Raw genomic sequence first — 27,284 nt, 5'->3', positions numbered from 1 at the left:
TCCTTCCTAGTCTAGGGATGCTAAAGCCAAATATAGGCCTGCAACTTATACACCAGTTGAAACCAGCCACCTTAGCAGGAGCCAGGAATGTAAACTGGCCTTTCCCTGGTCCGTTGATTCAGTACCAGACTGGGCAGTGGGCTAGTCCACTGACCCTAGGGGGAGCTTCTAATTCTTTGGTGCTTTGATAAGTATTCATTGATTAGAAGGTGCAGTGATGGAGGATAATTCTGGGAATTAGTAATAAAAGTACAGCATTATATCTGTCAGTAGGGAACAGCTAACAAAACTGGTCTCCAGTGGCATTACTCGTGGATAGCCTGGAGTACAAAAGTGATGTTTGCAATGTGAAGCTGCTTCTTACTCTATAAGCCTCTGGCTCTGAAATTGTTAGTTGCTAACCCAAATCTTTTATGCTAAGTACGACTGGAATCAAGCAATCCCAGGAATAGCAATAATTAATAATAGGTAGTGGGAGTGGGGCAGAAAAGAATCATAGAATCATAGAATGGTTAGAGTACAGAAGGAGGCCATTCAGCCCATTGTGTCCAAGCTGGCTCTCTGTAAGAGCCTTACATCTCCCCTGCCTTTTCCATCGTAGCCCTGCAAATTGTTTCTCTTTAGATAATTATTCAATTTCCTTTTTAAAGCCATGCTTGAATCTGCCTTCAACATCCTCTTAGGCAATGCATTCCTAACCATTCGCTGCGTAAAAAAGTTATTCCTCATGTTGGCTCTGGTTCTTTGGCCAATTACCTTAAATCGGTGTCCTCTTGTTCTTGACACTTCCAACAATGGGAACAGTTTATCCTTATCTACTCTGTCCAGGTCCCTCATGATTTTGAACACCTCTATCAAATCTCCTCTCATCCTTTTCTCTAATGGGAACAGTCCCAGGTTCGCCAGTCTATCCTCATAACTGAAATCCTTCATCCCTGGAACCATTCTTGTAAATCTTTTCTGCACCATCTCTAATGCCTTCACATCCTTCCTAAAGTGTGATGCCCAGAATTGGACACAATACTCCAGCTGAGGCCGAACCAGTGGTTTATAAAGTTTCACCATATTTTTACTCTATGCGTCTACATATAAAGCCCAGGACCCGGATGCCTTATTAACTGCTTTCTCAACCTGCCCTGGCAATGTCTACAATTTGTGCATATAAACCCCCAGGTCCCTCTGCTCCTGCACCCTTTTAGAATTGTACCTTTAATTTATATTGCCTTTCCTTGTTCTTCCGACCAAAATGCATCACTTCACACTTCTCTGCATCAAATTTCATTTGACGTGTGTCTGCCCATTCCACCAGCATGATTATGTCCTCTTGTTACTATTCTCATAACAGTTCACAATATTTCCAAGTTCTGTGTCATCTGCACATTTTGAAATTGTGCCCTGCACACATGAACATAGGTTATTAATATAGATCAAGAAAAGCCGTGGTCCTAATAATGACCCCTGAGAACCACAATATATACCTTCCTCCAGTCTGAGAAACAGCCATTCACCAGCACTCTCTGTTTCCTGTCACTCAGTCTGCTTTGTATCCATGCAGCCATTGTCCCTTTTATTCCATGGACTTTAAATTTGCTGACAAGCCTGCTATGTGGCACTTTAACAAATGCCTTTTGGAAGTTTATGTACGCCACATCAACTGCATTACCCTCATCAGCCCTGTCTGTCACTTCACCGAAAAGCTCAATCAAAATAGCGAAACACGATTTGCCCTTAATAAATCTGTGTTGGCTTTCCTTAATTAATCCTCATTTGCCCAACTGACTGATAAATTTGTCCCAGATTATCGTTTCTGAAAGTTTTCCCAGCATTGAGCTTAAATTGACTGGCCTGTAGTTGCTGGGATTATCCTTACATCCTTTTTGGACAAGGGTATAATATTTTGCAATTCTCTGGCCCTCTGGCACCATCCTGTATCCAAGCAGGATTGGAATATTATGGCCAGTGCCCCTGCAATTTCCACCTATACTTCCCTCAATATCCTCAGATGCATCTCATTCAGTCCTGGTGACTTATCAACCTTAAATAGAGCCAGCCTTTCTAATACTTGCTTTTTTTTAATCAATTTTTAGCCCATCGAGTGTCTCAACTAGCTCCCCTTTCACTATGACTTTAGCAACATCTTCTTCCTTGATAAAGACAGATGCAAAGTAGCCATTTGGTACCTCAACCAGGCCCTCTGCCTCTGTGCGTAAATCCCTTTTTTGGTCTCTAATCGGTCCTACTCCTCCTTTTAACACCTTTTTACTATTTATATGACTGTAAAAGACTTTTAGATTCCCTTTTGTGTTGGCTGCCAGTCTCTTCTCATACTCTCTCTTTGCTGCTCTTATTTCTTTTTTCACTTCCCATCTGAACTTTTTCTATTCAGTCTGGTTCTCACTTGTATTATCAACCTGCCATCTGCCACGTGCACCCTTTTTCTGCTTCATCTTACTCTCTATCTCTTTAATCGTCCACACAAAGCAGAGGAAGCAGAGGTCCCACCAGATGAAGGTGGACTGGGCCCACCTTACAACAAACAAACATATAGGATCTCCCTCAGGTTGATGGGTTTTATCACAGGCTCATTGCCAACTATAGCAAGAGAGCTGCACCATTAACTGATATGATATGGAAGGCAAACAGCAACAACTGATATGGTCCATATGTGGAAAATGCTCTTATAAAGCTAAAAGACATTCTGTATATTGACCAATTGCTAGCTAGTCCACTTGAGCCAGAGGGATGACTGTGGGGAAGAACATGACTTCAGTGGAAAAGACAATTAGATGGAATTTAAAATGGACTGCCAATTGGCCACCAGTGTAGACAAATTCCACCCCCTGCCCACCCCACCCACTGATCTGAGAAAATATCTGGAGTAAATAGCCAAAAACGTAACAGGCCTTTTTGTATAAGAATTGTGTTGTGCACTCGTGCTGACCAAAACGTGGACTGATACTGACCAAACTCATTTTACTGGGGAACTTCAGGGATGAGGAACTTCAGTTATGTGGAGAGTCTGAAGAAGCTGGGATTGTTCTCTCCAGAGCAGAGAAGATTAGGGGGAGAGATAATCAAGGTATTCAAGATTATGAGGGGTTTAGATAGAGTAAATAAAAAGAACCTGTTTCCACCGACAGGAGAGTTGGTAAACAGAGAACACAGATTTAAGATAATTGGTAAAAGAACCAAAGGGGAGATGAGGAGAAATTCCTTTGTGCAACAACTGATCATGATCTGGTATCATTACCTGAAAGGCTAGTGAAAGCAGATTCAATAGTAAATTTCAAAAATGAATTGGATTATACTTGAAAAAGAAAAAAATTGCATTGCTATGGAGAAAGAGCCAGGGCTTGGGACTAACTGGATAGCTCTTTCAAAAAAACAGGGCAGGTACAATGGGATGGGTCAAATAGCCTTCTTCATGTTAGATGCTTCCATGATTCTATGAACTTAGTTATCAGAAAAAACTTTCATCTTCAGTCTGTAAATGGAATGGAATGCAGAGCTTTTTAATCACTTACATCACCCAGTCTCACACTTAGTGAATATTATTAGTACAGATCATTATAATTATAAAAAATATACATGGTGATTATATATAGGATAATAAATCAGTTACAAGGCAGTACAATCAAGCTATAGGTTGTAAAATAGTTGGTGTTACAACAGTTTGGAGCTAGACTCAACAGCAACAGGGACTGATGTCTCAGTGAATGTACCCTTGGGGTTGTTGAGGGATTAAACAACTTTGTGTCAAGCTATTAAGGCTGCACCCAGTGCCAGGGTATTAAAGCTGAGGCCAGTGACAGGGGGAGCAAGGAGGAGCCCAGTTTTAAGGTTGAGTCTAGTGACTTGATATTAAAGGGCTAGCCACATGCCAGGCTATTAAGGAAAGCCCTGTGCCAGCATATTAAGGATGTGCCCAGTTCCAGGGTAGTAAGTAGTGCGGGAGTATTATGGGCAAGCACAGACTTGGTATGAAAAGCAAGCCCAATGCCTTAGCATGGCTAAGGCAAGTTCTTTGATGTGCCAGATATATTACAATGACAAATCCTATCAAATTCTATTCCTAACTACGAGCAGAACAATTGCTGCACTGCTAGTGATGCTGTTTTTAAAAAATAAAATGCTAAACCAAAGCCCTGTCTGCCCTCTCAGGCAGATGCAGATATTCCACACCAGTCTTTGAAGAAGAATAATGCAGTGCTCCCGGGTGTTTTGGGCAATATTTATCCATCAACCAATATCTAGAGCAGATTATCTATTCATTTATTTCTTTGCTATTTGTGGGAGCTTGCTGTGTGTAAATTGGCGGCCGTGTTTCTTACATTACAACAGTGACCACTTCAGGAGCACTTCATTGGCTGTAAGTGCTTTAGGATGTCATAAAGGTGCTATGTAAATGAAAATTCTTTCTTTAGGGTAACTTATTAACATCTGAATGCATCAACACATTCACGTAAAATTCTGCTGCCTGCTATTTTAACACTAGTGCAAAGTTTCATGCAAATGTGTTCGATGCGGTTGTATTCCCCGGCACACATCATCCCTTTCAATTAACTCTTCAGTTTGCCTGCTGCAATTTGCAAAACCATGGAAAAGCCTTGATGCAATTATGTGTAACACATCACCAGTTAATTATAAATCTCTTCATTAAGGATATGTCTAGTTCTATTTTTGCGGCGCTAAGTACTTCAATGGAGCCAGGAAAATTAACTAATCACTCATTTTAAAACATCGTCATTTTTCTCCATCTTGCCCTGGTTTCCTATTGTTTTTGGGGAGAGTCACGCAGGCTCCTGATCCTAGTAATAAGTTGTATTTAGACGCAATGTTTACAGTTCCGATTTCTGCTTCATTGTCAGTCTGTATATTATTTGGTACCCATCATCCCAGGCATACAGGTACTTCTCTGCTGGACTGTATTTGATGCTGGAGTGTGTCCCATATCGTTTGGGGAAGTACACCAAAGGCGCCTGTTCATTGGTCACTATGCCATTGACATCGTACACACACTGGATCCGTGAGCGGCCGCGGAGCTTGCTGTTATACACCACATAAAGCGTCCCGCAGATGACAAAGGCGTTCTCAGCGTTTTCTATGGGGCATGGTGTATCCCACATCTGCTCGATATCCAATGTCTTGGGGTCCAACCTGGCGAGGCAGATGTGATTCTCATTCTCTAGAGTGGCGTATATGGCCCACAAACCATCCTCGTCTGCGGCCAGGTCAATGTAGTTGAAGGGCGTGAGGCTGTACACTGGGATCTGCTGCTCGGCAGGGAACATGGCGCTGTCTGCCACCGTCTGGTTCTTCAAGTCAAACTTGATCACTTGGAACTCGGGCTCATTCCTGATGTAATACAGGAAGCCTTTGTACACCAGGTGGCCTGTGCCAGCCCATGGATATGGCAGTTTGATTTTCTTTGCTTTCATCAAGCCTGAGAAGTCTGTGAGGTCTCTTAATCTGGCAAATTCATAGATTGTGTCGTTACTTACACCATCAAAGACATACACTTTCTCAGAGTCTGACAAGAGATCCCTGGTCCACAGGCCGGAATTAGTCTCCAACTTCTTGACTATTTTCATTGCTTTAATGCTGACGATCATTTCTCCGCAATCTGGAAAAAAAAGCAAAAAGGTCAAAAGACTGAAAACAAATTTTGCTGAAAATCTGATATAGAAACAGAAAATAAGCTCCCTGCATTAACTTCAATGGAAAAAATATGATCAGGAGTAATATAAAATGGACTGCCGATTTGCTATGTGCTTCTTTCGCGCCACTGGCATAGACCAGTTTCATCCCCAGAAAATCTGTCCAATGAGTAGCCTCGGAGGCAGTAGGTTGTCAATTCAAGATCCAGAGACTGAATAAAGTCTAGGCTGATACATCAGTGCAGTAATAAGGGTCGGAGGTGCTATCTGTCAGTTGAAATGTTAAATTGAGTCCAAACTGAGCATCACTGAGCAGGTTATTGCTAAGTATGTGCTGCTTGATGGTGCTGTTGATGACACCTTCCATCACTACTGATGATTGAGAGTAGGCGGTAATTGGCCGGGTTGGACCTGTCCTGCCTTTTGTGTACAGGACATACCTGGGCAATTTTCCACATTGCCGGGTAGTTGCCAGTGTTGTAGCTGTACTGGAACAGCTTGGCTGGGGGTGCGGCACGTTCTGGAGCACAGGTCTTCAGAATTATTGCTGGAATATTGTCAGGGCCCATAGCCTTTGCAGTATCCAGTGTCTTCAGTCGTTTCTTGACATCACGCGGAGTGGATTGAATTGGCTGAAGTATAGAATCTGTGATGCTGGGGACTTCAGGAGGAGGCCGAGATGGATCATTAACTCAGCACTTCTGGCTCAAGATTGTTGCAAATGTTTCAGCCTTATCTTTCACACTGATGTACTGGGCTCCCCCATCAGTGAGGATGGGGATATTTGTGGAGCCACCTCCTCTAGCTAGTTGTTTAATTGTCTACCACGATTCACGGCTGGATGTGACAGGACTGCAGAGCTTAGATCTGATCCGTTGGTTATGGGATTGCTTAGCTCTGTCTATCACATGCTGCTTACGCAGTTTGGCAGGCAAGTAGTCCTGTGTTGTAGCTTCACCAGGTTGACACCTCATTTTGAGCTATGCCTGGTGCTGCTCCTGGCATGCCCTCCTGCACTCTTCATTGAACCAGGGTTGGTCTCCTGGCTTGATGGTAATGGTAGAGTGGGGGATATGCTGGGCCATGAGGTTACAGATTGTGGTTGAGTACAATTCTGCTGCTGCTGATGGCCCACAGCACCTCATGGATGCCCAGTTTTGCATTGCTAGATTTGTTCGAAATCTATCCCATTTAGCACGCTGGTAGTGCCACACAACACCATGGAGGGTATCCTCACTGTGAAGGCAGGACTTGGTTTCCACAAGGACTGTGTGATGGTCACTCCTACCTATACTGTCATGAACAGATGCATCTGCAGTAGGCAGATTGCTGAGGATGAGGTCAAGTATGTTTTTCTCTCTTGTTGGTTCTCTCACCACCTGCTGCATACCCAGTCTTGCAGCTATCTCCTTTAGGACTCGGCCAGCTCGGTCAGTAGTGGTGCTACTGAACCACTCTTAGGATGGGCATTGAAGTCCCCCACCCAGAGTACATTCTGCACCCTTGCCACCCTCAGTGCTTCCTCCAAGTGGTGTTCAATATGGAAGAGTACTAACTCATCAGCTGAGGGAGGGCAGTAGGTGGTAATCAGCAAGAGGCTTCCTTGCCTGTGTTTGACCTGATGCCATGAGACTTCATGGGATACGGAGTTGATGTTGAGGGCTCCAAGGGCAACTCCGTCCAGATTGTATACCACTGTGCCGCCACCTCTGTTGGGTCTGTCCTGCCAGTGGGACAGGACATACCCGGGGATGGTGAAGGCAGTCTCTGGGACATTGTAAGGTATGATTCCGTGAGTATGACTGTGTCAGGCTGTTGCTTGACTAGTCTGTGGGACAGCTCTCCCAACTTTGGCACAAGCCCCCAGATGTTAGTAAGGAGGACTTTGCAGGGTCGACAAGGCTGGGTTTGCTGTTGTCATTTCCAGTGCCTAGGTCGATCTTGCATGGTCCGTCCGGTTTCATTCTTTTTTAGCGACTTCGTAGCAGTTAGATACAACTTGAGTAGCTTGATAGGCCATTTCAGAGGGCATGTAAGAGTCAACCACATTGTTGTGGGTCTGGAGTCACATGTAGGTCAGACCAGGTAAGGACAGCAGATTTCCTTCCCTAAAGGACATTAGTGAACGAGATAGGTTTTTACAACAATCGACAATGGTTTCATGGCCATCATTAGACTAGCTTTAAATTCCGGATTTTATTAATTGAATTCAAATTTCACCCACTGCTGTGGTGGGATTCGGACCTATGTCCCCAGAGCAATACCCTGGGTCCAGTGACAGTACCACTATGCCACCGCCTCCCCTATTGGGAGTAATCCTGAGGAGAACCTGCACAATAATAATCTGATAAACAGCAGCCAACATTAATTCAGAAGATCTTGCCTGACCAACTTCAGGAGCTGACATTCCAAGAGGATTGTGGAAAGCCCGATGAAATAGGTACTTAGACTTTCAGAAAGTCCTGTGGGGTCAGCCAGTAAAAATGGGAATAGATAAGAAACTAGAGTTCCCTTGGGGCACAGGGAAGGATTGAGCGGATACCCTGGAGTTTAGTGTCGGACCGTCTAATATTTTTAATTTATGTAAATGATCTGGACTCAGAAACTCAATTGAAACATGGTTCAATTTGCAGATGATACCAAACTGGGAGTGGCAGTGGAATTGGATGAAACAGCTTAGAAATCAAGATCAGATGAAACGTGACATAGAAGAGTGAAAAGCACTGCACATTGGATGAAAACGTTTGGGGTAAGTGTCATTGTAGTTTCCATTTCACTTTTGAACCCATCTTCCTTACGTCACTCAAATCCTGAATTATTTCATGCTTCCATGTACAATTTTAGCTTCACTGTACAAGGCCTTTTGTTTTTGAACTGAATGGCCGCCAGACTTCCAATGGCCGATCACTTTCCTTTTCTTTGTTTCAATACCTTACAATGCCATATTTTTCCTGATCAATTTGTTCTGCTCACCTGCACATATCCTGGACACCCAGGACTGTGATTTATTTTGAAGGAAATGGATTGGGATTTCTGAGTGTTGAGTAGGTGGCTGTCATGTAATGCTTAGTGTTGGTCCATTCTAATAAATTAATCACTTAACATTATGCTTACAGAGTCACCTACATTCACTGTACTCATGGAATCATCGGACAACTCACCTTCTTAATATATAATAGATAAAATTAGACCTCTCCTCAAGTGCCTGTTCTTAACAGGTGCTCAGTGCAGTCCCACTCAGCCACTCTAGCCGAATTATGGGGTGACCCCCTAATTAGCATATCTGCTGGGGCTTTAACGAGTCTGTACACAGTTTGTCTGTAGGCTATCAGGACTAATCGCTGCATGGGCAAGCACTGAATATGTTGGACAAATAGTAGGCCTCAAGCCTCTATGTCCGACCAAACAAGGAGCTTGTACCCTTCTTGCATAATTGCTGTGGGGCTGCCAGCAATCCCATTATAGACCCAATATGTACATTTAGGACAAATAAGCAGCCTCACTATCCTGAGAAGAGGTTCATCTATAGCTGCCCCTGTCACTCTTGGCAAGTGACGTTAACTCTTCGGCAGCCTGTTATGTTTCACTTGGCTTCAAAAAGTATCAGAAAACAATTGATTAGATTTTGCCTTCAACTCCAAGTAAAGTCGCCAAGTTTTGAAATCCTTTGTTAATATCTCCAACACTGATTGAAAGAAACAATAGTCTTCTCTTTAAATTGGCTTGATTTATCTACCATGTGGGCCATACTAACTCATTTTGATACATTTGATTCCATGGGGGAAAAAGGTGGTTCATTACATCTGAGCCAAGCTGACAAAAGCCATATTCTATTCAATTGTGGGGGCATCACAGCCCAGAGCAACTTCATCCTTCCTTGACATTCAAAAACGCACACCCACACACATGTACACACAAGTGTACACACAGATGCGGGACCATACACATGCGTGAACACACACATATGCTTGAACACATCCGCCTGCAACACCAATGTACATGTACTCACACGCACACACACACACATTTTCAAACAGTGTTAACTGGATAGAGAAGAGAGAAATCATGGCTGATTCTTACCATTCCTGCTTCCTGGGGAAATGAGACCATTTGCAACACATCCAATGTCTACTAGGGCTGCGATAACTGAGATCAACACAGACTTGTGAGGGGTTGATGGAGGGGGGTAGGCAATGGGTGTTGGGAAGATGCCACACTTGGAACATTCCTGGCTTAGCTCCACATTGTGCAATTAACATTACCACAGTGATTACAATTCAAAAGTACTTCATTGGCTGTGAAGCACTTTCAGATATCCTGCAGTTGTGAAAGGCACTATATAAATGTAACTTCTTTCCTTCTTAAGCCATTGAGGGGCTTTCAGTGACCATTTGCTAGTTGGTTATAACGGTTTAAAAAAGTTTCAAAAATCAGCAGTGAATATACAAGGCCTAGGTAGCTTGTGGTTGGAGTGACTTCCATTTACAATTCACTATCAACCATCTCTTACCTATCACTCTGTGATGCTTAACTTTCTTTTTCTCAGCTTTTTCAACACTTTTCTCAATAAACGTGTCTTCTATCTCTATGCAGGTTGGTGCTGGATTTTTGGTCTCTAAGTAGTCCATCTCTCGCTCTATACGTTCGATGCGAGAAGTTGCCAATTCAAGGTTGCGTGTTTGCTCTTCTCTCTCCTTATCCAAGGCATCCACAAGAGCGAGAATCCGGTTCTTGAATTCTCTGTATTCTGAGGAGTACCTCTGTGTCTGATCATACCAAACAGCTATCCGATCCTGTACAAGAAACAGATGGGGGTTTATTACTAATTGTCATCTACATTTTAATTCTAATTTTGGTCGGTTATTCTCTGTGACCTTGTCCTATCTACACCTTCTCCTTTGTTATCTCTTGCCCCACCCCCGCTTTACTAGCTTAAAACCTTTCACATTTCTAATATCTGCTCGTTCTGAAGAAGGGTCACTGACCTGAAATGTTAACTCTGCTTCTCTCTCCACAGATGCTGCCAGAGGTGCTGAGTATTTCCAGCATTTTTTGTTTTAATTTCAGATTTCCAGCATCCGCAGTATTTTGCTTTTATTCGAATTCTATCAACTACTTGAGTACCTCTCTGCTCCTGCCTCATGTCATCTGCTGCGAAATCCGGATCCATATTTTGTTATCACTGGATGCAACTATTCTAATTCTCTCCTGGCTGCAACCCACCTTTCATCCTCAGTAAACTTGAACTCATCTAAAACTCTTCTACCCATTTCCTAACACACACCAAGTCCTGTTCACCCATCACCCCATGTTCAATGTCACGGTCCTGTGCTATTTTTTCTCCTTGGGAAATATTGTGGTGCATCTTTAAGGCTGTAAAAGATCAGTACATCTTTAAGGCAGCAAGCTCTGGAGGTTGCCAAGCAGCAAACAGAGAGAGAGAGAAAACGGAGATTCAATGTTGCAATTCTGACCTTTAAAAATTAGCTGAACAGCAGTTAGTTGACAGACTGTTCCAGCACGTGAAGGAAGGAAAGCTCTCTCAGTCAATTTAAACCCTGTGCAGTCTCTCTCTCAAAATTCTAAAAAGCTTCAAGCCAAATTAATTCCTTGAAGAAATAAGAAGAAAGGTTTTTTTTCTTTCATAAGAAATTATTGATCTGCTTGGTTCAGCGCTGAAAAAATAAAAGTTTAATACTACAACTGCCGAACTGAACTGTTGAACCCCTACCTCCAGAAGGACCCTTTTCTCATTGGACCTTGGAAGACTGAAAGTGAACTTTGACTGTGTTGTATTGGAAGACCGTTCGTCGGGATTGTAATCTGCAAAGACTTTATTTTTTTTCTACTTTTTTGGACAGCTAATTTAAAACCGAGTATATGTATGCGAATGCGAGAGATAGATTTTTAAATAAGAAGTTAGATATTGGTTTATCTTAATAATGTTTAAGATTTTAGTTTTTTTAATAAATAGTTAATTTGTTGATACCTAAAGATACCTGGTTTGGTTCGCTTCATTCGGGGGTTTGTCATGATCCTGTACTTTTTTTTTCCGGAATATGCCGTTTGCCTTTAAGGCTTGCAAGGGATCTGTATTGCTTTAAAAGCCAGCAAGCCTTAGGAGTTATAGGAAGGTGCAATTCCGTTGCCTTAGAAACGGCCATTTGGAGACTGCGATTCAAAGAGTGCATTCTCGATACCATGGAAACAGCCACTGGGAGTGAGCCTGATGCGATACATTTGTTCCAATTCAGTTTGAACTGGCACTTGAAGACAGTTTGTCCTAACTGAACACAGACACAGAAGACAGACAGCTGTGGGAGCTCTCAACCATTTAAACTGAAGGAAATAGGATTTTTGTCCGTTTAATTATTATCTCTCGAAATTCTAAGAAGTCAAGCAAAGACAGAGATCTCTGGTAGTTTAAAACGAAGAAAGGGAAGTTAGACTGTGACAATCTTTTATCCCTTAAAAAACTCTAAAGTCAGATTGATTCCATTGAAAGTGTTTGCAAGTTGTTAATTGTTGAAATTTGCTGGAGAAGGAAAGCATCACCTACTGAAGTTAGAGTACGGACCGCTCTACTGTGGAAGAGCCTTTTTCCCCGCATCGGACGACTGCGAGGGACTTCGAACAACATTGGACTGTAAATTTTTCTATTTTTAAACGTTCGTAGTGTTTAAGAATTTAGTTCTTTTAATTAAAGAGTTACTTTGTTGATTTAAAGACACCTGGTTTGGTTAGCCTCATTCGGGGGTTAATAGACAGTACAATTTGGCTGGGTCTTTCATTTGGAAAGTTTTTAAATGATATGTTAGGTGATCTGTGGAGCGACGGGATTGAATTATCAGTACGTTTCTCCAACCACAATCAGAATCACATATTTTGATTGGGGGCTTTGACAGGAGCAGTTGGTCGTAACATATTTATTGGGGGCTCACTCAAGATTTGAATAACATATTAATTGGGATTTGAATCATATCTTAATAGGGGGTTCGCTCACAGTTGAATCATATTTAATTCGGTGGCTCGCGTCTGGGATCAGAATCAGACAAATTTTGAGGGCTCACATTTGGAATCATAGTAATTATTCATCTCTGGGATAACATATCTAAATTGGGGTCTTGCGTTTGGCACCAGATTAATTTCTCTCGAGTCTGGGATCTTATCAATTGGAAACTTGATTGTTGGGATCTAAATCTGACACCAATTACAAAGAAATTAAAAGAACCAGGTCTCTTATATAATAAGGTATAATCTATACCATTGTTATGGCATTAGTGGTTTAAGCAGAGTTTTTGGGAAAGCAGAATGTTTCCCTGAGTGACTTAATAACTTTAACTAAGAACAAGTTAAAAGAATTGGCAGTGAAATTGGGGTTGGAATTGAAATCAGGTGCCAAAAAAGCAGGGATAATTGGATTAAGAGCCGAACATCTGGAATTGGTAGAAGATGATAATGATGATGATGATGATAATACAGATGAGGGGCAGTACGAGGAACAAGAAAGCAAATATGAAAGACATGAAGGTAGTAGGTCCGAGAGTGATGCGGTGGTATTGGCTAGGATTCAGTTAGAAATAAGAAAACTTGAACTTCAGAGAGAGAGTGAAAGAGAAGAGAAGGAACTTAGGTTAAAAGAGATAGAACTAAGACAAAGGGGTAGTCTTAAATCCAGGGAAAATTCGGGTCAGGAAGAATCTGAATTTAGATCAGAACCCAGCAAGAAGTTGTTTAAATTTATACCTGCTCTTTCCAAGTTTGAGGAAAGGGATGCAGAGGCATTTTTCATTTCTTTTGAAAAAATAGCCAAACAGATGAAATGGCCGAAAGAAAGCTGGACATTTCTTATACAGGGTAGGCTGGTAGGCAGAGCTCATGAAGCTTATGCCATGCTTTCTAAAGAGGCTTCTGCAGATTATGAGATGGCAAAAAAGGCTATTCTCTCTGTGCATGAGTTAGTCCCTGAAGCTTACCGTCAGAAGTTTATGAATTTATAGAGATTAACTGGGCAGACATATTTAGAATTTGAGAGGGTGAAGCAAATGAATTTTGACTGTTGGATACGGGCATTAAAGATAGAAACCACATATGAGAGCCTACGAGAATTGATTCTCTTAGAAGAGTTCAAAAATTCCATTCCTTCAGTAGTGAGAAATATAGATAACCTGAAAGTTTTGAAAGCTAGGCAAGCAGCAGAGATTGCTGATGATTTTGAGCTTGTGAATAAGCCAACCTGCTTTGACCGTCACCCCCATAAACCCGAGAAGGATAGAAAGTGGGAGAGTGAAAGGAAGGCAAGTAGCCGGGGACAAGAAGGAACGGCTGGGAATGTCCCAGGATCACCTCCTCAGGTCAGAAAGGAAGGTACTGAGGGTATAAGTGAGGTTTGCAAGCCAAAGTGTTATCATTGCAACAAAATGGGTCATCTTCATTCAGAGTGCTGGAAATTGCGAGGTAAACCCATAGGACTTGTTGGGGTACGCAAAGTTAGTGCAGAGGAAAAGACTCTGACAGAGAGTATAGCAGACCAGGCTATAGCTTTAACGACGGCTGTGAATGTGAAACCAGATACTAAAACTAAGAAGAGTGTAGAGGTTAAGAATAAAATACCTGAGAGTTATAATGACTTTTTGTCAAAGGGGAGAGTAACTCTGTATCCTGTAAGTGAGGCAGGAAAACCTATCATTATACTCAGGGATACGGGAGCAACCCAAACACTCTTGCTGGGGAAAGATGTGAGGTTTCCACCAGGGAGTGCCTTGAATGCTAAGGTTTTAGTAAATGGAATTGGCGGGGTGCGTATAGCTGTACCTTTTATAAAGTATGCCTAGAGAGTGACTTAATAACTGGGATAGTAACTGTAGGTGTTGTCCACAGTTTACCAGTAAAGGGAATTGATCTACTCCTAGGAAATGATTTGGCAGCATCAAAAATATCAGTTTCTCCTATAGTTACAGAGGAACATGTGAAATTAAGGAAACAGAGTAATTACAGGAGTATATTTCCTGCCTGTGTAGTTACCCGAGCAGTGGCTAAACAGATCTATTGTCGGAGGTAAAAGGGGAACCACAAATAGATAATCAGGCATCTGAAACCTTATTTGGGGATTTAGATAATCCAAATGAGATGTTTAACAGATCGTCTATCATTGCAGCACAGCAAGCTGATCCGGAGATCTACCAAATAGCACAGTCAGCTCTGTCAGAAGCTGAGGTGAAAGGAGTTCCGGAAGGCTATTATATGGCAAATGGGGTTTTGAGGAGGAAATGGAGACCACCTCATAGACCTGCCGACGAAGACTGGACAGTTGTTGAGCAGATAGTGGTACCACCTAAATATCGACCAGGATTATTAAGGTTAGCACACAACATTCCTTTTTCAGGACATAGGGGAATTCGGAAGACCAAATCACACATAAGCAAACATTATTATTGGCCAGGTCTTACAAAGGATATGAGACAATTTTGTAGGACATGCCACACCTATCAACCGGTGGGAAAACCACAACCTACCACAAAACCAGGAGTGTTGTTACCGTCCATAGGGAGAACCAGTGAAAGCATGGTTCAGTGGCCCATATAGAGTGATCTAAAGAGTGGGTAAAGTAGATTACTTGATTGACACCCCTGATCACCAGGTGAAGAACTGGTTGTGTCTCATTAATTTGCTCAAACCATATTACCACAGGGAGGAGGATAACCCAGTACAGGTATGTCAGGTAATCAGGACTTTGGAGAAGGAAAAGGATAGTGAGGATGAGGCAGAAGTAGGCCTAGGAAATTCTCCAATTGAACCTCCAACTATCCAATCAGCGAATGCAGAATGGCTAGGAAAGTTAAACAATAGGCTTTTACACTTAGAGGCAAAACAGCATGAAGTCCTAACCAGGGTTTTCACAACGTTTCAAAAGGTTTGTAGGGATAAGCCAGGATGTACAACCTTAGCCACACATGATGTGGGTATAGTGGGAGCCATTCCTTTAAAACAACATCCTTGTTGCTTAGGTCCAGACAGACAGGCCCAAGTGGAAGCAGAGGTACAATGCATGCTGAAGGGCAGCTTAGATGAACCTAGTCAAGACAGCTGGAACTCGCAGATGGTCTTGATGACTAAACCTGGTCGAACAGCTCAAAATGGCATAGACGCTAGAAAAGTCACTGTGGTAAAGAAGGCAGACTCCTACCCAAATTCTCATTTAAAGGACTGTATGGACAGAGTGGGCAACACAATGTCTTAGACACAGGTCTTACAGCCTGTAAGACACAGGTCTTACAGCCCTGGTAATTATAGACCTGTGAGCCTTACTTCGGTTGTGGGTAAAATGTTGGAAAAGGTTATAAGAGACAGGATTTATAATCATCTAGAAAAGAATAAGTTCATTAGCGATAGTCAGCACGGTTTTGTGAAGGGTAGGTCGTGCCTCACAAACCTTACTGAGTTTTTTGAGAAGGTGACCAAACAGGTGGATGAGGGTAAAGCAGTGGATGTGGTGTATATGGATTTCAGTAAGGCGTTTGATAAGGTTCCCCACGGTAGGCTATTGCAGAAAATACGGAAGTATGGGGTTGAAGGTGATTTAGAGCTTTGGATCAGAAATTGGCTAGCTGAAAGAAGTGGTGATTGATGGCAAATGTTCATCCTGGAGTTTAGTTACTAGTGGTGTACCGCAAGGATCTGTTTTGGGGCCACTGCTGTTTGTCATTTTTATAAATGACCAGGAAGAGGGTGTAGAAGGGTGGGTTAGTAAATTTGCGGATGACACTAAGGTCGATGGAGTCGTGGATAGTGCCGAAGGATGTTGTAGGGTACAGAGGGACATAGATAGGCTGCAGAGCTGGGCTGAGAGATGGCAAATGGAGTTTAATGCGGAAAAGTGTGAGGTGATTCACTTTGGAAGGAGTAACAGGAATGCAGAGTACTGGGCTAATGGGAAGATTCTTGGTAGTGTAGATGAACAGAGAGATCTTGGTGTCCAGGTACATAAATCCCTGAAGGTTGCTACCCAGGTTAATAGGGCTGTTAAGAAGGCATATGGTGTGTTAGCTTTTATTAGTAGGGGGATCGAGTTTCGGAGCCACGAGGTCATGCTGCAGCTGTACAAAACTCTGGTGAGACCGCACCTGGAGTATTGCGTGCAGTTCTGGTCACCGCATTATAGGAAGGATGTGGAAGCTTTGGAAAGGGTGCAGAGGAGATTTACTAGGATGTTGCCTGTTATGGAGGGAAGGTCTTACGAGGAAAGGCTGAGGGACTTGAGGTTGTTTTCGTTGGAGAGAAGGAGGAGGAGAGGTGACTTAATAGAGACATATAAGTTAATCAGAGGGTTAGATAGGGTGGATAGTGAGAGTCTTTTTCCTCGGATGGTGATGGCAAACACGAGGGGACATAGATTTAAGTTGAGGGGTGATAGATATAGGACAGATGTCAGAGGTAGTTTCTTTACTCAGAGAGTAGTAGGGGCGTGGAACGCCCTGCCTGCAACAGTAGTAGACTCGCCAACTTTAAGGGCATTTAAGTGGTCATTGGATAGACATATGGATGAAAATGGAATAGTGTAGGTCAGATGGTTTCACAGGTCGGCGCAACATCGAGGGCCGAAGGGCCTGTACTGCGCTGTAATATTCTAATTCTAATTCTAAATGTGTTGGAGGGATACTGTCAAATTCCTTTGACAACCCAGGGTAAGACAAAATCAGCTTCTGTTACACCGGACAGGGTTTTCCAGTGTCATAGGTTAAGGGCTACTCGAGAAACTTCTCAGAGAATAGTGAACCCAGTAGTGTTCAGTGCTCCTAGCTGTGCAGCTCACCTGGTTGAGATGATGGACAATAGGGACACTTGGAAGGAAAACACAAAACAATTGGAAGACTATGCTTGGAAATTTAAAATGGGTTAATTGGAACAACCTTTTGAAAATTTAAAACCGAAATGTTCTGGTGGAACTTGTTGCTGTAGTCTAAACATTTTTTTTGGAAAAGAGTATAACAGAAAATGCGTGAAAAAATGTGTTGCCGTTTTTTCAATTTGTATTTTTTTACCCATTGTAATGAAACGCATTTCAGGAATGGCGTTTCGTTCTGCTAGGGGCGGAGGTGTCATGATCCTGTACTTTTTTTTTCGGAATATGCCGTTTGCCTTTAAGGCTTGCAAGGGATCAGTATTGTTTTAAGAGCCTGCAAGCCTTAGGAGTTATAGGAAGGTGCATTTTCGTTGCCTTAGAAATACCCATTTGGAGACTGCGATTCAAAGAGTGCATTCTCGATACCATGGAAACAGCCACTGGGAGTGAGCCTGATGCGATACATTTGTTACAATTCAGTTTGAACTAGCAGTTAATAAGACAGTTTGTCCTAACTGAACACAGACACAGAAGACAGACAGCTATGGTGTCAGCACTGAAAAAGAGCTCTCAACCATTTAAACTGAAGGAAATAGGATTTTTGTCTGTTTAATTATTATCTCTCGAAATTCTAAGAAGTCAAGCAAAGACAAAGATCTCTGGTAGTTTAAATTGAAGAAAGGGAAGTTGGACTGTGACAATCTTTTATCCCTTAAAAAACTTAAGTCAGATTGATTCCATTGAAAGTGTTTGCAAGTTGTTAACTGTTGAAATTCGCTGGAGAAGGAAAGCATCACCTACTGAAGTTAGACTACGGGACTGTTCTACTGTGGAAGAGCCTTTTTTCCCGCATCGGACGACTGCGAGGGACTTCGAACAAGATTCTGCGAGGGACTTCGAACAACATTGGATGTAAATTTGCAAGGACTCTCATTTTTCTATTTTTAAATGATCATAGTGTTTAAGAATTTCGTTCTTTTAATTAAAGAGTTAATTTGTTCATTTAAAGACACCTGGTTTGGTTAGCCTCATTCGGGGGTTAATAGACGGTACAATTTGGCTGGGTCTTTCTTTCATTTGGAAAGTTTTTAAATGATATGTTAGGCAATCTGCGGAGCGACGGGATTGAATTATCAGTGCGTTTCTCCGACCACAATCAGAATCATATATTTTGATTGGGGGCTTTGACAGGAGCGGTCAGTCATAACAGTTACTAGATTGTTTCAATTGGGCTGCTGCTTTCTTCGATTTGGAGAGCTTAAAGAAAGACCGGTGGAGCGACGGGACTGGATTGACAGTGCGTTGTTACCACCGTGATCAGAATCATATATTTTGACTGGGGGCTTTGACCTGAGCAGTCGTAACACTACACTGATTCCCGATCCTGCAATGTCTTGATTTTAAGTTTCTCATCCTTGTTTTCAAATCTCTCCATGGTGGTACCCTATTTATGTAACTTCTTCCAGCTCTATGAACCCCTGTCATCTCTGCACTCCTCCAATTCTGGCCTCTTGTGCATTCCTGATTTTCAACGTTCCACCATTGGCAAATGTGCTTTCAGTTGTCTGGGCCGTAAACTCCTGGAAATCCCTCCCTAAAAATCTCTGCTTCTCTACCTCTCCCTCCACATTTAAAATGCTCCTTAAAACCTGCCTCTTTGATCAAGCTTTTGATCATCTGTCCTAATATCACCTCACGTGACTCAGTGTCAAATTTTGTTTGATAATGCTCTTGATTATTTTTGATATTGCTATATAAATGCAAGATGTTGTTGTTTCCCTATTGTTCAATTGAGATAGGGAAAGTTATTTTATTCAAAGCTTTTTTATTTTCAGATTCTTCCTCAACTCTTGTCGTCACTGTGCACTGAATCCCTTTCCTTAACTGAAAAGAAAGGAAGGTCAATGATCAGAAGACAGAGATTTAAAATAATTTGCAAAAAAATCAAGGGGACGGTGAGGAGAATTTGTTTTATGCAGTGAGAGGTTATGATCTGGAATGAACTACTTGAAAGGGTGGTGGAAGCAAATTCAGTAGTAACTTTCAAAAAGGTATTGGATATATACTGGAAGAGGAAAAGAATTGCAGGGCTACGGAGAAAGAGCAGGGAATGGGACTAACTGGATAGCTCTTTCAAAGAGCATGCAACAGGCATGATGGGCCGAAAGGCATCCAACTGTGCTGTAATTTTCTAAGATTTAATGAAAGTGGCCCCAAATTAACAACCTAATACCTTATGATGCAGGTGGGCATTGTGTAAGATTCCTTCCAATACCTCCCTTCCCCTCCGTGAGAAAGGTCACTTACAAAAATTCCTGTTAAAATTTCCTTCCCAATGGATAATGTGTCATTCTTGAATATCCAGCAGTTTTCACAAACTGCTGAGGTGGGGCTCAGATGCAGATAGCTGTTCAGATAAAGATAGTTCTCCCTTAATTCAACCCTGCAGCTTGAAACATTTCCTGGCCAGCCACTCACTATCCCACTGAAAATCTTTCCTCCAGAGAGCTGGTGTGTTAAATTACTCATAAAAATAACCTCTGTTAATCAAGCAGTTTCAATCCACATGTTTTAGGAGTTAGTCTTTCGAGTTTACTCAGCTGAATTTAAAGAGATCATTTTTAATTTTCCACTTAAAAAATAGAACTCCTCCACTTTCCTCTGGTTGTCTTGTCCCACATTCGTTCTGTAGCAGACCGAACTATCTGGTAAAACATACTGCAGCCCTCCAGCAGTACAGTTCACTAGAAGGCCAGTTGCATAGCCCCCAGCCATCAGCATTTCATATTGACAGTCAGTGTTTTGGGGGCTCTGCAGGGAGTTGGGGGTGAAACAGGTCCCGTTACCCCAGTACTGTCACTCCTTCCTTTCTTGTTCATACCCAAGTCCTTGGTTTCCCCATCTATATCCCAGCTCTGTTCCCAATGTCTCCAACTCTGGTTGAATGTATTCCTCCAACCATCTCATCTCCACAGTTCCGCCATTAGTCACCCGATATGTCCACCTTCCCATGGCGGCCCACCTTCCCATGGCCAGTTGGAAATCGAAAAGACTTCTTTTACCCAAATAGATGACCAGTCAAACAACCTTTATTCCCATCCCTAATATTTTTATAACAAATATTAAAAGTGTTCAAACTAAATGAAGAAAACCTTTTTTTTTAAATGCCTCTATGATTTTTCCCTGGATTGTCCTCGAGATTAATTTTCAATTTCCGGAGCCTCCAGGACAACGCTGGAGGTTTATGACCCTACCTAATCAATGCCTGGCTGCTAATGGACCAGACCAGGATCTCTCTGTCCTCAAACTTGAGGTGATCTTGTGTTTATGAACTGGTAATTGGTTGAGAGGTAGAGAATGTGGATAAAAAGGAGGTGCTCTGATTGCTTGGATGTGACAAATGCCATTCAGGTCCTCAGCTTTTCACCATTTATATTAATGACTTGGATGAAGAAATAGTGAGTTTCTTAAGTTTTCAGATGACACTAAATTAAGAGACACAGTAAGATATGCAAATTGGACCAGTAAGTTGCAAAGATATATGAACAGATCATGTAAGTGGGCAACACCGTGGCAGATGGAGTTCAATGTGGGGAAGTGTGAGGTCATCCAAGTTGGATTCAAGAATGATGAATCAGAATATTTTCTAAAAGCCAAAGGGCCAGGAGTTGGAGGAGAATTTGGGTATTTAGTTACACAATAAGAGCCAATCTACACAGCAGGTACAAAAAGTAATTGAGAAAGCTAATGGATTGTTTGCCTTTATCTCAGGGTGGTTGGAATACAAAGAGGAGGACCACAGGAACATACTTTAGCTGTACAGAGCCTTGCTCAGACCTCATCTGGAGTACTGTGGTCCGTTTTGGGCACCACACCTCAGGAAGGACACACTGACCTCGGAGAGGGTAAGCACCGAAGCCTCACAGCTCCAGCGACCCGGGTTCGGTTCTGGGTACTGCCTGTGCGGAGTTTGCAAGTTCTCCCTGTGACCGTGTGGGTTTCCGCCGGGTGTTCCGGTTTCCTCCCACTGCCAAAGACTTGCAGGTTGATAGGTAAATTGGCCATTGTAAATTGCCCCTAGTGTAGGTAGGTGGTAGGAGAATTGTGGGGATGTGGTAGGGAATATGGGATTAATGTAGGATTAGTATAAATGGGTGGTTGATGGTCGTCACAGACTCGGTGGGGCGAAGGGTCTGTTTCAGTGCTGTATCTCTCTATGACTCTAAAACACAGATTCAACAACAACAATAACAACTTGCTTTATGTAGTTCTTTGACATAGTAAAATGTCTCAGGGAGCTTCCTGGAAGCATTATCAAACAAAATTTTAACACCAAGCCACATAAAGAGATACTAAGACAGAGAGGTAGATTTTAAGACTGGTATTAAAGAAGGAAAGAGAGGTGGGGAGATTTAGGGAGGGAATTTTAAAGCTTAGGGCCATTCATTAGAATGATACCAGGCTTTAATGGGTTAAAATATGTGGACAGTTTGCATAAACTTGGCTTGTACTCCCTTCAGTTTAGGAGGTTGAGGGGTGATCTAATCAAGGTGTTTGAAATGATAAAGGGACTTGGAAGGGTAGACAGACAAACCATTTCCAAAGCAAGAGGGCATAATCTTAAAGTTAGAGCCAGGCCATTCAGGAGTGAAATCAGGAAGCACTTTTTATACAGAGGGCAGTGAAGATCTCCCCAAAAGACTGTGGATTCTGAGACAATTGGAGCTTTCAAGACTGCGTGCAATAGATCTTTGTTAGGTAAGGGTATCAAAGGTTATGGAGCAAAAGTGAATACATTTAACTGAATGGAGGAACAGGCTCAAGGGGCTGAATGGCCTATTCCTGTTCCTATCTCTGTTGCAGATAGAAACTCTCATGAGATCAACAATTCCTGCCTACGGTATACAACAGACCAGAAACCCTGCCATTAGCAGCAGGGGTGGCATTGCAGGGAAAGACTGAACAGCCAGATTCAGGTTGGAGAGGAGTGGAAAATGGAGGGCAATAACAGAGGAACGGATGGCACAGAGATGGTGAGTGCAAGGCAATGGATAGGAATGAAGAGGGAATGGATGACAATGAATGGAGAGGGGACAGAACAATGAAGCGGAAAGGGAAATAAATGGCATTGAAGAGAGGAGGGAAAGAACAAAAGCTGAGAGTGGTACATTGGAGTGGGGGAGGAGTGAGAATCATTGCGGGGGAATGAGAAGTCAGAATGCCAACATAAACAGAAGGTGGTGAGGGAGGAGGAAGAGGGCCAGTTTGAATGATGGAAGAGGAGTATCAGCTTGAATTGGATTGGAATGCGAAAGATTGACAGAGTGACTGGAGGGTTGGAGGAATATCTTAATGTCGGTGAGGGTGGTGGTGGTGGAAGTTGGGTGGGGCAGAGTAGGGGCTAGTCTTTCCCTTTTCCTCTTGAATGATGATCTGACGGAGAGGGTTGGGTGCCATTACATAACACACCCTATTTTTATTTGCATTCCTTTGACAAGTTTGGTACATTAGAACTTGGAACAGACTTTTGAAAAAGTGAAATGGAAGGGTTAACATGTCCACAGTTGTAGGCAAAATTATCCTGGGATATTGATAGTGTCTGTTGACTTCCCAAACATGGTCAGAATCAGTGAACCTCTGAGCCAGTATTCTTGGCGATGTCACCAGAACTCATTCATAAGGTCTAGGCGGCTGATGAAAGAGCATACATAAGGTCTAGGCGGCTGATGAAAGAGCATACATAAGGTCTAGGCGGCTGATGAAAGACGAAGCTTTGAAAGAATATCGGGAATGTAGGACCAATCTGAAACGAGGAATTAAGAGGGCTAAAAGGGGTCATGAAATATCTTTAGCAAACAGGGTTAAGGAAAATCCCAAAGCCTTTTATTCATATATAAGGAGAAAGAGGGTAACTAGAGAAAGGATTGGCCCACTAAAGGACAAAGGAGGAATGTTATGCTTGGACTCAGAGAAAATGGGTGAGATTCTAAACGAGTACTTTGCATCGGTATTCACCGAGGAGAGGGACATGACGGATGTTGAGGTTAGGAACAGATGTTTGATTACTCTAGGTCAAGTCGGCATAAGGAGGGAGGAAGTGTTGGGTATTCTAAAGGGCATTAAGGTGGACAAGTCCCCAGGTCCGGATGGGATCTATCCCAGGTTACTGAGGGAAGCGAGAGAGGAAATAGCTGGGGCCTTAAGAGATATCTTTGCAGCATCCTTAAACACGGGTGAGGTCCCGGAGGACTGGAGAATTGCTAATGTTGTCCCCTTGTTTAAGAAGGGTAGCAGGGATAATCCAGGTAATTATAGACCGGTGAGCCTGACGTCAGTGGTAGGGAAGCTGCTGGAGAAGATACTGAGGGATAGGATCTATTCCCATTTGGAAGAAAATGGGCTCATCAGTGATAGGCAACATGGTTTTGTGCACGGAAGGTCATGTCTTACCAACTTAATAGAATTCTTTGAGGAAGTGACAAAGTTGATTGATGAGGGAAGGGCTGTCGATGTCATATACATGGACTTCAGTAAGGCGTTTGATAAGGTTCCCCATGGCAGGCTGATGGAGAAAGTGAAGGCGCTTGGGGTCCAAGGTGTACTAGCTAGATGGATAAAGAACTGGCTGGGCAACAGGAGACAGAGAGTAGCAGTAGAAGGGAGTTTCTCAAAATGGAGACGTGTGACCAGTGGTGTTCCACAGGGATCCGTGCTGGGACCACTGTTGTTTGTGATATACATTAATGATTTGGAGGAAAGTATAGGTGGACTGATTAGCAAATTTGCAGACAACACTAAGATTGGTGGAGTAGCAGATAGTGAAGGGGACTGTCAGAGAATACAGCAGAATATAGATAGATTGGAGAGTTGGGCAGAGAAATGGCAGATGGAGTTCAATCAGGGCAAATGCGAGGTGATGCATTTTGGAAGATCCAATTCAAGAGTGAACTATACAGTAAATGGAAAAGTCCTGGGGAAAATTGATGTCCAGAGAGATTTGGGTGTTCAGGTCCACTGTTCCCTGAAGGTGGCAACGCAGGTAAATAGAGTGGTCAAGAAGGCATACGGCATGCTTTCCTTCATCGGACGGGGCATTGAGTACAAGAGTTGGCAGGTCATGTTACAGTTGTATAGGACTTTGGTTCGGCCACATTTGGAATACTGCGTACAGTTCTGGTCGCCACATTATCAAAAGGATGTGGATGCTTTGGAGAGGGTGCAGAGGAGGTTCACCAGGATGTTGCCTGGTATGGAGGGCGCTAGCTATGAAGAGAGGGTGAGCAGATTAGGATTATTTTCATTAGAAAGACGGAGGTTGAGGGGGGACCTGATTGAGGTGTACAAAATCACGAGAGGTATAGACAGGGTGGATAGCAAGAAGCTTTTTCCCAGAGTGGGGGTTTCAATTATTAGAGGACACTAGTTCAAAGTGAAAGGGGAAAAGTTTAGGGGGGATATGCGTGGAAAGTTCTTTACGCAGAGGGTGGTGGGCACCTGGAACGCATTGCCAGCGGAGGTGGTAGATGCGGGCACGATGGAGTCTTTTAAGATGTATCTAGACAGATACATGAATGGGCAGGAAGAAAAGAGATACAGAACCTTAGAAAATAGGCGACATGTTTAGAGAGAGGATCTGGATTGGCGCAGGCTTGGAGGGCCGAAGGGCCTGTTCCTGTGCTGTAATTATCTTTGTTCTTTTTTTAATAATATAAAAGAAATTCACTACAAACAAGATTCATTATAAGAGTTTGAATTAGAAATAAGGGTCACGGTAGTAATTCTTTCTTTACAACAGGGATCCCAGCACTCACTGCATTAAAGGCGCTTATCCATACTGAGATAGGTTGCCATTTACACTAGGAGCTATCAAGCACTTTTTCCAAGTGGCTACACTTTGCGTGAGCCTGACCATCAGCAGGGTATTCAACTGCGGGGGCATCACAGCTAAGCTTGATGTTGTTCTTACTCAATTTGCATGCACATCTGAAACGATTCACTGAATAACTGCCAGATTTGGAAATTTTGGCTGATGCACTCCTTCCCAGGGGACGTAAGGCTGACTGTACTATCACTGCCACCACTCTAGCCCAGCTGCGGATTGAACCTGGAACCTTCTTCATCTGTTTTAACTCAAATCACACCATGCTGTGTGTTTACCAAGCAAACCAATTGCAGAGCTCATATTTGTATTAAAACTGAAGTTAAAAGAATAAATATGGGGCAGCAGATGCAATCTTAAAACTTCCCTAGCACTAGGACACTGCCCCATTAACCATTTCTATCAATGGGATAATTCACCTCAGTCCAACCTACGTCAAGTTCCTCCAAAACGATAGCAAATCAGCTGCGCACTGCACCTTCCCACCCTGTACACTATTTAAAAACTGGGCTAGATTGGGCTATTTTAATATGGAAATTACCCCTCTTGTCATTTGATACTCAATGCACCTGTGTATCACATCTGGCCCATTGCTATACACTTTTACATGACTATGTTTGTGTAATGCTACTGGATGGGTTCATATGATGTAGTTGGAGAATTTCTTTAAGATTGCCTTCAAAGAAACTGATTCTCTGCTGCACAATTCAATGATTGTGAATTCTTAGTATCACTGAAATCACTCAAAGCGGTTTAATTTCCTCAGATAGCGCACTGGTTAATATGCTCATATTAAGTTCTGTTTTGTGCTTTTCAAGGCATTCATTTATCTACTTAAATGGATTAAGAATCATGTTAAAGTAGCGCACAAATGCACTAACCATTCCAATACCTGAAATTAAATCCCAGCACTTCAAAAAAGCAGCAAAAACTCACTTAAAATAAGCAAAGAAAATGCAGTTCTGCTACATAAGCATCCACAGCTCGGGAAACTAAACATTAATTCCAAGTCCCCAACTCAGCACCTCATAGACCAAGAATCTATAAACCATTTTTTAAAATTCTAATTGTTTCCTCATTTGCAAATCAGAAACAGCACGATCAGCGAGCATTTAAAGACTTACCTCGAAAGCAGACAGTCTTCTCTCGATGTATTCTAAGAACGAGGGCTGACTTTGCACAGCTAGAACAACAGCTGAGACCACGGTGAGGTACTGGATCAATATCCCCATCTTTCGTGACGGTCCGAGATTGTGACTGTAAGAGGGAGCATGCAGCTTTCTGAGTGTGAGTACTGTGAGCAGTGTGTGTCTGTGCTCTCTGTCGAGTCTGGTTCCAGCTCATGGCTTTGGAATGCACCAACAGACAGACGGGGGTTGTGGGGCGGTGGGGGGGGCGGTGCGGGAGGGACCACACAATATTCCCAACCAGCCACTTATTACTTCCATATGTTTTCCCCAGTGTTAGTTTTGGAGGGTCAAAGAAAAATGGATCAAAGCACTATGAGAGCTTATAATCAATCTAACATCACGAAAGACATCAAGAACAGCACAGATATTTTAGACCAGACTATAACTTCCGTACACGTTTGATCACTGCCTCGTTGTGCAAACCCCCAGAACAACAATAACTTGCATTTATATAGCACCTTAAATATTGTACAAATGTCCCAAAGTGCTTCACAGGAGACCAATCAGACAAATTTTGACATCGAACCACATAAAGAGATATTAGGACAGATGAAAGAAGTGCCTTAGAGTAGGAGAAAGAGAGAGGTGGAGGAGGGGAGAGATTTAGGGAGGGAATTCCAGAACTTAGGGCCTCAGCAGCTGAAGGCATGGTCACCAATGAGGGGCAACGGAAAACAAAGATGCCCAAGAGGGCAAAATTAGAGGAGTGCACAGAT

The 27,284-nt window shown here is 42.7% G+C and overlaps 1 protein-coding gene across 1 annotated transcript; it reads right to left on the bottom strand.

Annotated features, from left to right (window-relative positions):
• Window positions 1-3,521: 3,521 nt before the first annotated feature.
• Window positions 3,522-26,700, bottom strand: LOC137384072 (olfactomedin-like protein 3). The gene is made up of 3 exons (XM_068057647.1): window positions 26,503-26,700; window positions 10,168-10,450; window positions 3,522-5,623 (listed from the first exon to the last, which is right to left on the bottom strand). Exons 1-3 carry the CDS (start codon window positions 26,608-26,610, stop codon window positions 4,839-4,841), a joined length of 1,176 nt encoding a protein of 391 aa, XP_067913748.1. The 5' UTR covers window positions 26,611-26,700; the 3' UTR covers window positions 3,522-4,838.
• Between the last annotated feature and the right edge of the window lie 584 nt (window positions 26,701-27,284).

The sequence above is a fragment of the Heterodontus francisci genome, chromosome 25 (genome assembly GCF_036365525.1).
Source record: "Heterodontus francisci isolate sHetFra1 chromosome 25, sHetFra1.hap1, whole genome shotgun sequence".
In the NCBI taxonomy this organism is placed as follows: Eukaryota; Metazoa; Chordata; class Chondrichthyes; order Heterodontiformes; family Heterodontidae; genus Heterodontus; species Heterodontus francisci.
This window is presented reverse-complemented; position numbering and strand designations above follow the sequence as displayed.

Coding starts and splice junctions, on each gene's coding strand:
- LOC137384072 (XM_068057647.1), bottom strand. CDS start 26,610: ATGGGGATATTGATCCAGTACCTCACCGTGGTCTCAGCTGTTGTTCTA. Junction 10,451..26,502: donor GAAGACTGTCTGCTTTCGAG/GTAAGTCTTTAA, acceptor TTTCTTGTACAG/GATCGGATAGCTGTTTGGTA. Junction 5,624..10,167: donor TAAGCATCACAGAGTGATAG/GTAAGAGATGGT, acceptor TTTTTTTTCCAG/ATTGCGGAGAAATGATCGTC.